Source organism: Perca fluviatilis, chromosome 10 (genome assembly GCF_010015445.1).
Source record: "Perca fluviatilis chromosome 10, GENO_Pfluv_1.0, whole genome shotgun sequence".
NCBI lineage: Eukaryota > Metazoa > Chordata > Actinopteri > Perciformes > Percidae > Perca > Perca fluviatilis.
The window spans coordinates 30,966,824-30,977,720 of NC_053121.1; the positions used below are offsets into that span (position 1 = coordinate 30,966,824).

General features: G+C 38.3%; 1 protein-coding gene across 3 annotated transcripts in view; it reads right to left on the reverse strand.

Annotated features, from left to right (window-relative positions):
- The window catches only part of fstl5 (follistatin-like 5), a 175,049-nt gene extending 167,587 nt beyond the window's left edge, over positions 1-7,462 (reverse strand). For 2 of the 3 annotated variants that reach the window (XM_039813230.1, XM_039813229.1), the window contains exon 1: positions 6,955-7,462. In XM_039813230.1, coding sequence (XP_039669164.1) covers positions 6,955-6,977 — 23 coding nt within the window. In that variant the 5' untranslated portion in view covers positions 6,978-7,462. The remainder of the gene's footprint in view (positions 1-6,954) is intronic. The other variant, XM_039813231.1, reaches the window with a different exon arrangement.
- Between the last annotated feature and the right edge of the window lie 3,435 nt (positions 7,463-10,897).

Here is a 10,897-nt window from a genome sequence, read left to right on the forward strand (position 1 = left end):
AAACTTCTGAAATCAAATGTGGAATTTCAATGATCCTCGTGCTCAGAAAGTAGATGCTTCACCACAATTCAACAAAACAAGGCAGGTGTTTCCATTCTTGAGTTGGCATGACTCTTATACTGTAGTTGGGATATGAAAGGACCTTTGCTGGAATCAGAGTGATGTCAACTGTGTGAGACTGGTGCATACAATGAGAAAAGGCGAAGGGATTTACAGCAGTGAAAACATTAAGAAAGTCGTGAGGGTAACGGGAGTTCAGCTGGTCAATCACTGGAACGCTAATGAGCCTCTGATGTGTTTCTAACTCAGCAGCTTGCTTTGTTCTCAGCAGGACTATAGATGTTTTGTGTTACGGACTGTAAGCACTGGCTGGGGGATCCTGCAGGGACTCAAACATTATTTTCTGAACTCACAAACAGGATGTGCCATTGTCAGTTTCACCTTTTCACATTTTCCTTCTTCAGCTTCACAACCTTCCGGTCTATTTTAGGACATAAACATTATACAAATGTAGAAAAAAATTATCTTTTGTTAGCTTAATAACCAAATGACAAGAATAGGTCCTAATTTAAGAATTTTACTGAACTGACTAAAAATTCGAACATTTTTATAACTGTCAAGAATCAACTATCTCAACCATAAGCATGTTTGTGGCATGCTGCTATCCAGACTAAGGTAACAAAATCCATATACCAAAACCAAGCTAGCTAATTGCCCCCATTTTCCTCTCTTTGTGTTAAGCCAAGCTTAACGGCTGCTAGTGGTGGCCTTATAAATTTACTGCAGAGACATGAGAGTGGTACCAACCTTCTCATCTAACTTTTGGCAAGGAGGCAAATATACATATTTTCCAAAATGTCAAACTGTTCCTTTAAAGTGCTTGACAGCTTGTCAAACTGGATCTGCTGAGGAAGATCATGTCTTTGAAAGCTTAACAAAAACTGCTAAATTGACTTTTTTGGGGTGTTTAATTTTTGTTATTACAAATTTGAATCAAAATGTCTTTAAAGAGTCAAAATAATCTGTAACACACCTGTATGTTTTGAAATTAAATTGAAATTGATCATAGTGAATAAAAGTAACCTTTACATACACTCAAATCTACATAAACTTGCAGGGAAATTGTTGGACTGTATTGTTGGCTTCTAAAGACTGCCACTCGTAAAGAAGCTCTAGGTTTTCTCAGACTATATAATTTGTCTTTGATCCACCCAGGCAGTCCTGAAATGCCGGATAGCACACTGTGAACAGTCCCCAGCAACCAGTTTGTACTGTATGGAAATCTTAACTAATTCATCCTCAGATAGTGTGCACATTATTCATCACAGCTCTAAATAGCCACCCAGTGAGACAATTAAGTGATTCTAGTATATCTTTTGTCATGCACAGGATTTCTTTTTAGCTTGGCTTGACATCTGAGAATTATAAACAGCCTACTGTGTAGAATCAGCTCTGATTGTACCCTGGGATTCATCCAAAAAGCCACAATTATTAACAATTAAGATGAGTGAGCACCACAACACTATATAAAAATATTTAATCGTTTTACCCATCAGAGATTTTAGGACCTTGTGCAGCGTCTCCAGAGTGCACCTATAAGTTCTGTATCACAAAAGTTTGACAGCGGGGACTTGGGCATTATTTGATCCACATTACAATCATTTATGATCGCAGGAGTCTCAACATACGAGGCAGTGGGAGGAAAGACCTTGACTCTTCTTTTATAGCCATTTAATTTATAGACCATTTCAAATGTTGTGAGGTACAGGCTGCCGCTACAACTCTGCAGGAAAAAGCCTGGCAGCCACCACATTGGCTCCCCCATTGTTAACAATCATTACATAATCAGACTGATCCGATCTACTGTACTGTGCCCAGAACAATGCCATCACACTTGGCCACAGCGGCAGTGAACACTGAACTGCGACCTGTGATGCCATTAAAATGAAACGCATGGCCAGACCACCCCAACACCCTCCTCCCCAAGTGTCAAACGCTTCCAACAAATAGCATTATTATCTCATAGACCTGCACCACCAACTTCCCCACCCACTGAGACACATTTTCCAATGCCTCAGGCCACACTTGCCATCAGCCGGCTTGCAGCACACTGACAGGATTAACCTGGAGTCTGTTAACCCTAACCCTTAAGGTTTCTTCAACTTCTATTATGGTCTGACCATCTGCCAAAGAGCAATGAGACAGAGAAAGAGCAGTTCGAACATGTCATCCAGCCTCGGCTTTAAAAGTAGCCACAAAAGCTTTGCTCTGCTGTGCTATACGAAATGGGTTATGACAATTACAATTTACCAATCCACTTGGAGTTCAATCAAGACATGGAGTGGAGGAGGTCATGCTTCAGAAAGCTAGAGCTGCTTGAAAAGTCAGGAGACAGAGCCTCGTACTGTTACCTTAGATTGATTCTCGAAGCAAAACGAAAAAAAGAAATATGATCCAGTGGAAATGTTTGACTTCACTGCACAGAATAGACATTCTCATATATCATCACTGCAAGTTAAGCACGTGCTAATATTGTAAATTACATTATAAGTGTTTTCATCTGTAACTGCATGTGATCTAAAGAGGTTTTCTGTTTGTTTGCATGCTGTCAAAAATGGTGGACTCAAACATAAAAGAGAAGTGCAGTGTGCATAATAGAGTAAAAACAGGTTTTCACTTCGTCAAACAAACGCCCTGCTTGCCAGGAGACATGAGTATGTCAGGAGGTAGTGTCTGCTAAGCATGGCAGCAGAATAGCGTGTCTCAATATGTGTGGGTCTACTGCACAATAAAGATTCCACATATTGGAGAGGGGAACAACAAAGACAGACGCAGAGACACAGATGGGAGTTGGCAGCGGTTACAGCTTTGCTCCGAGTGGGAAGAAGGGAGATGGAAAAGGGGAAAGCAATGTTCAAAGTGTTATTGTTGAGGTGGGTTGGGGCCGAGCTATTGCGAAATTAAATGTGAAACTGTTACAATTGGTGTATCAAAACATGTATTGGACACATTTGAATAATTTGTAATTCAGATTCCACAGGAAACAATGAAGGTTCATCAGCTAATTTTATTTTACTTGAATTGTTTTGCATTCACAAACGTTATTATGTTTTTGGGATTCTTTCAGTGAAGACAGAATTCAAACTAAGGATTGATTGGAAAATGAAAAGAATAGTTTGATATTTTGGTAAATAAACTTGTTCACTCTTTTGCTGAGAGTTAGATGAAAGGATCAATACCTCTGGTCGTTTTCATACTTAACTGTATGTAAATATAAAAATGTTGTTCTGTTTTTTGTCTTTGTGCTGTAACAGTTTCTTGGCAATCAGCAGCTGGATGCAGTGACTTCTGGGAGTGTTGTCATCACCTTGATGTTGTTAGGCAAACAGTGAAGATGTGAAGTGCTGTGTGGATGGACTAAATGGAGCTTTTTACATTACATAACTTTCTCTAAACGACAAATTATCATTTTTGTATGGATTTACACAAATGAGATACAACACATTAATTAGTGAGCTTTAGAGGTGCTGGAAGACATATTTTTGAACTTTGGATAGAGCCAGAATATCTGCTTCGAGCTAGGCTAATCGCCTTTCTGCTCTTGGCACCAACATGAGAGGAGTATTGATTTTCATCCAACTAAAGAAACAAATTCGTTTTTTTGAAAAGGTTGAACTATTACTTTAAAGGTTGGGTTCACCCAAATTACAAAAGAACATATATTGACAGTGTATCTGTCCATTGTATTGGAGGGGAGGCAGACATTTCAGAGACGTACAGTATATCAAATAAAACCAAAACAATGTGCATGTGGTGGACTGTGCATGGCATGGGCGTCCTCTTCCCTGAGGGAGGCCTAAACCTGACCGCATACCGCAATGACAGGATACCAAGTGAGAAAATGATTTTGTCTGCTAATGCAAATAATTTAATATTTAAAAGTAGCTTTGGAAATATGTCCAACAGAATGCTATGATGAATTGAGAGTTTTCTGATGTGGAAGTGTGTAAATCTCCAAGCACTCTAATGTACCTTTCACTGAACAAAATACAATAGTAGTGCCTTCTATTATATACATAAACTAGTACAGCATGACACCTTATTCCATTATGTTTATTATTATATAAGTTCAGTTCCGTAGCGGTTTGATGTTACATGTTGGAAAGCCACCTGAACATAATGGATTTCATAGATTCCTAAGGAGCCAAAGGCAAATGTGTTTAGTGTCCCAGAAACCCCCTTAACATAGACAGTACAGTATCCCTAAAAGGACCTATGCGTGATCAAAATATTAGTGGTGTGTAACCGAAAAACCTTTTGAACCTGACATGGAATTGACAAGTGAATTGGCTGAATTTGTAGAGGCACCTTACATCTGTACAGAAAAGCATAAAAGTAACACTGGGAAAATATGTTTTCTCCCTCAATCAACCCCATACAAAATATCTCAGCGGGTAATGGGTAAAGATTTTTGAACCTGCTGGGACGCCAGGACACCTGAGATTACCATGAAGACCATAAAACGGTGCCATTTTCAGTGGCAGCGCAATTATTCTCCCCAACATACAACCTGATTGTCATATCATCCAAATCTGCCCCCTCCCCCCTCACTACCACTGCCATTACTACACTTTCAGACACAGTCCTTTTAGATTTGCTTTAATCAGTGTCCTAGCATTATTTTCCTTCTTACTAGTGGAAGGAATATTGACTCAAAAGCATTTCCCTTCCTGCGGTGCTCCAAGAAAGTCATTGTATTGAAATAGATAGCAGAGCAGCTCCATTAACACCACTACCTGCTCAGCTGGCACCATCTCCTACCTGTTGTTAAATGGCTTAAATGGATCTGAGCTAGGTGCGGTGAAGTAATATATTTTCCCTGTGAAAAGATGTTGTGTTGTTTGGCTTTGTTGGTGTCTTCATGGGTTTGAACAAAAGTGTGAACTGAGTGTATCATATCCACATCTGTCTTTTCTCTTCAATTATTTATTAAAACTAGCATGTTTATTAAGTATCCTCACTATATTCTGCACAATATGTATAATATATAGCCTGTATAAAGGATATATTACTTGGACCCTGGTTCGTATTCAAGTGGATAATCAATTAGTGAGCGCAGCCTTGAAAAACAGATCCACTCATTCATCCAATGCGCCACTGGAAATAGATTCTATCTTGTGGTTTCAAAGAGCTTTCAAAGAGAAAGTGAATGCATTCATGAGAATGAAGGGATTGAAGTAGGATTGTAAAGACCCACAGATGGCTCAACACTAAAACTGCATGGTTTCTGTAGCATTCACACTTCCTCTGAAGGAATTTCAATTACTGCAGCAATTATTGGAGAAATGTGCTGGGATCATTAGTGTCTGTGTGCATTGTGAATCACACAAAATGTCAAAATTATGTAGGAAATACAATATACTGACACAAGGTTTGTCTTTTCCCCCTTTACCTGTTACTGCGAATTAATGCTGTCACAAGACTAATCAGGAGTGTACAACAATTGGCACACAAATAATAAGGAAGTGCTTATTTTCATTAACCCTAAGCCCTAAGTCAAAGTCACCCTAAAAGTCCCGTTTTAAAAAAGTTACTCAGTTAAAAAGTATGTGAGTATTATTAACAAAATGTACTTTAAGTGAAAAGTAAAAGTACTCAATACAGAATAATGACTCCCTGTGAGTGTTGCACTATTATATTAAATTAGCATTTTCTTGTCAATGTGAGGTTAATTCTAACTATAAGCCTATATACACTGTAGGGAAATTTAATCTATTACAATACATCATCTTTTTATTAACCAATCAGTGCATAGTAAAGTGTATTTGTATTGTAAAGTAACAAGAAACTAAAGCTGTCAAATTATATTTTCCTCTGAAACTTGTATTCTTGTATTTCATATATGTCTTATTCTATTTGAGCTGTTTTTATATTTTAACTGCTCTTTAATGTTTATGTAAAACACTTTGAATTGCCTTGTCGGTGAAATGTGCTATAAAAATAGTAAACATGAAACAGTACAGTTCTTGAGTAAATATGTAGTTACATTCCACCATTGCTTACAGATAGTATGATGTTTCTTGTATTTATTTTTTAATAAGTTGTATAGGCTACAGTATTTTTTTATATATAATTATAGTAATTATGTTGCATCTATTGTCCTGTATAGGAACTAACGTTGAGGCTACTGTATATCCTTCAACAGAAAACTCAAACCCTCAAAGGATTTCAGCCTGTAAATCTGAGTTGTATCGATTGCAGAACTTAATCTGGCTTTAGGTTAGCCCTAACTCCATCTGCTGCACCATGGCGGAGATAAAAAACAAAAGAAGGACCCCAAATTTCATTCGCAAACCATGAAACAACACAACTAATGGCCATCCACGGCGCAAAAGCCTGTAATATACTGCCAGATGAGTCAGGCGCAAAGCTGAGGATGAAAAACAAAAGTATAATCCCTCTGCTGCTAACGGTGTCACTCAAGGATTAGCGTGCCAAGGGGGAAAAAAATAACACACTAAGTACTGCGCGGATAAATTAAAAGCTCTGGGCAACGTGGCGTGTCTCCAATCGTTTCAAAAACATTGATTGTGTTACAATGGGAAGTGTTTGTGCTCTTCAGTGTGAGCGCCCCTCACACAATAACAGCAGCTGTAATCTCAACTTCAGATATCCTGATATCAGTTGATTTGAGCCTCCGGGATCTGGCGACAAGTAGGCTAAACTGAAATGGCAAAAGCTTGAGGCGACAGATTAGGAGATATTTTCGGAGTCAAAGAGAGTGACCTGGTGGATTATTAGACAAGAGTTGTGTCGCCTCACCGATGATGAGGGTTAAGCTTTCTGTCTGATAGCGAGTCGGATAGAGAGGGGGACTTCCCATGGATGGAGCTGTGCTCGGATGGGCTTTTACACTTACAACACAAACAAAACACACAAACACAGTTGTATTACCTGTGTGTCCAGACGTAAACCATCCAGGAAGATAATCCAAACGAGATTAGTGGTGAACGGAAGGAAGCAACACTTCTCAACAAACTATTATTAATGGTAATCTCGAGCTCCGGCCAAATCCACGGCTGGTGTACAGTGTAATTTCCGTTGAGTAGAGAGAGAGAAATGTCCTCAGGAGAAGTTTGCACCTATAAGCAGCCAAAGAGGAGGTTGTTAATCCTTTCCCAAAATACCACCAATGTAGAGTAGAGCCGATAGAGGGGGGCGAAGAAGAAGAGGAGAGGGCTATGGAGTTCAGCACCACGGCACAGTGGACAGCTCCGACGGCGCAGCGATCTCACCTCGGCCGCTCTCGGGTCTCGTGTGCGCCACCGAGGCAGGAGCCACCAGCCCCAACCTCACCTACTGGCTCAGTCCCCACCGGATTTACATACAATCACGCGGGAGGGAGGGAGGAGAGGAAGGGATGAACCAATCACGAATATCCCGTAGTAGGCAGTAGAAACACAGAACGAGGGCAGACTGACAGACGGAATGTGAACCGGTCCTGTGCCAAGCGACACTGTCCGTGACTAAGAGGGAATATAAACTCACTCACTCACTCACTCACTCACTCACTCACTCACTCACTCACTCACTCACTCACCACTCACTCACTCAGTACTACATCGCCACACTGTACTGCTACTGTATGACCTTCAGATGAACATCACGAGTGCAGAATGACTATATCAACAATATATATAGTATATTTAGTTTGTTTATTTCCTTTTAAGACCTAATCAGTTTTTGTATTGTTATGTATTAGTAGTAGCTAGTGAAAGTAACTAAGTACATTAACTTGAGTAGTAGTACAATTTTTAGGTACTGCATTTAATGTTACTTTATACTTCTACTAAATATTGTATGTTTTACTCCACTAAATCAATCTAACATCTGCAGTGACTATACTTTAGTTTCAGATTTACCACAAAAAACCTATGATCAAATAAAATATGATTTGTTGTTATGGATTAAGTCAAAATCAGCTCCACTTTGACCAGCTACATTTAAATGCAGCTAACTGTTAATGCCTCAATAATGATAATAAACAATAATATAGGCCTACAGTATATAATGATCTCACACTCTAAAAGTGTCCACCATTCATAAAGAGAACTAATACTATTAGTATATTTTGCTGATATTTCTGTACTTATGTAGAATTTTGAATACAGGACTTTAACTTGTAACAAATTTTTGCATAGTGGTGTAACTACAGGAGCTGACTATTTGTTCCACCAATGTAGTAGTAGTAGTAGTAGTTGTTGTTGTTTATCATGTTATGCACACACAAGTACTCAGCCAACATTGACTTATAAGACACCAAAAATCAGTGCTGGATGAAGTATCCAGATCCTAAAGTGAAAGTAACAACACTGCAAATGTACTCCACAACAAGTAAGTCCTGCTAACCAATTTTGAATAAAGTAAAAGTACCCATAGTACGTTTCATTACCAAAACATAAGCTTCTTGGAGTATCAAAAGTAAAAGTAGCCATTATGAATAATGGCACCTTTCCGGGTTATATATTTTTTATTATTATCATATCAGCAAAATATACTAATAGTATTAGTTCTCTTTATGAATGGTGGACACTTTTAGAGTGTGAGATCATTATATACTGTAGGCCTATATTATTGTTTATTATCATTATTGAGGCATTAACAGTAAGCTGCATTTTAATGTAGCTGGTCGAAGTGGAGCTGATTTTGATTTAATCCATAACAACAAATGCACAGCATAGCAACATTTCAGTGTCAAAGCTGGTCGAGGTGGCACTAAATATAACAATCTGTAAAAATGCATCTTTTGGTTAAAAGATGATCACATATTGTGTATGTAAAATACTAAATATGTAAAGTAAGACGTAATAAAGCTGTCAAATAAATGTAATGGAGTAAAAAGTATGTTTCCCTCTAGAATGCAGTGAAGTGGAAGAATAAAGAAGCATTAAATATAAATACAAGTATAAGCTCTTGAAAATAGTAATGAGTTATACTGTACTTGAGAAAATGTACTTTTTTTGTGCATCCCACCAAAAGTAACATGCATTCTACATATAACATTACATTGCAAATACAGACCTTCACTTCCTCTCCCAACGCTCTATAAAAAGTGACAAAAAAGGTTTTCTCCCTAAAACACAACTTTAAATAACTTGCATCAGGTCAATATTTATGAAGCATGAATGTGTGCAACATTTACAGTGCATCAAATGTGTGTCTTGTGTGCAAATGCTATTTATGCATTTTATAATTACTTATTTATGTATTTATTTCTGTTTAGCCTATTGTTTCACCTAGTTTCTACTCATATCTGTTTCGTTTTCTCTATTTACACTTCAAGACACCAGACTCTTAAAATATACACTGTACTGCAGGCTGCTCTTGGTGCATTGTATTTCTGTATGTATGTATGCACTAAACGTTTTACTGTATATGTGTATTTATGTTGTGTGTATTAAAAAATACTTTTTCAGGGCAAAAAAAAAAGTGCTGTAGCTTGTTGTTGTATTATTGTTGTAAGTATCAGAGGTGTGCACATGTTTTGTTGTCTTCTCAGCACCTGACTGCATTTTGTCAGGCAAGAAAAGATTTCTGATATATTCATGTCATTATTAGGATCGTGTAAGTAATTTGACTCAACGGTGTTTCAGTCTTCACCTAATTAGTAACCTGATAATAGCGACTTCCCACAGCACTGAAGACGGATAAAGATCAGTGTTAAACTTAGATGAGGTCAGACTTAGTCGTCCATTCAGTCTAATGACAGCTCCCCACATTCACAAAATGGTTTCTCACACCACTACTTAGATGAAAACCAACTCTATTGTAAGACAAGATCGCCAATATTTTATGATTTCTGCTAAACCACAGATTACGTTCAGTGTCAACGTTTTTAAACGTCCTTACTTTTTTTTAAATCCTGTGCATACCTCTTCCATCTCCACCTCCTTTTGTTACCATCTGGAGCTCTAAGTAAGCTTGGTTGCAACCAGTCCTCATATCTAAACAACTGAATAGGTCATAAATGAGTGCTATCAGGAACCACAAAATGCTCAAATAAGCAACACATATGACTGTTTTTGTCACTATTGTATTGGTCACTCATATTAGCGTCTTCTGATCTGTCGTTTTGGCAACTAAAGCTACTTGGTTAATGTTATAAAAACTTGTTCATGGTTAAAAGAAACCAATATTGAGTCGTTTGCAGGAATTTTCTCAAGGAACCAAAAACCTTTTGAGGAACCTAATCTGCGTTTTGACCATACGAGCCAGGGACTGAATTTAGTTCCTGTAGGAGAGTTTCAGGAGGTAACAAATTCCTTAGTCGGGGGTAGTATTGACTGTTGGGAGGAGACAAGATGCAAACCGTGTTCTGCATTGATAAAGTAAGCCACTTTGTATGCCCAATACCTCCTTCCTTAGATTTTGTCACTGTCCTTCCTCTCTTGCTTGTGAGAGAGGACAGACGCTATTTACCATAAGAGGTCACTTGTCAGGAATACATAAACATGGGTCATTTTGAACATTTGAACAAACAACCTATGCTGTTGTTTTATAGTGAGGACAGGTCTTCTTTGGTGAAACAACCTAAATCTGACCTGAACTGAGACAAGGAAAGGCAGCATTCTGTAACTTGTCTTTATGTAATTGAAGGAAATGCAATTGCATTTAGCTATTTACTTGCTGTAAGCATTGACAGAGTGAGATTAAGAGACCACTGTGAAAGAGCTGAGTAAATCTGAGTGTTGTCTACATAACTGTGATAAGCTAGACTGGGTAAACCCAGCCCGGTCTGCCGGCGATTTGATTTCGCTCTGCAGCTCAGGCTGGAATCACAAACTGGCTTACCCACCTTGCGCGCTATTGGCGGGTTTAACACGCCGATGATAGAGAA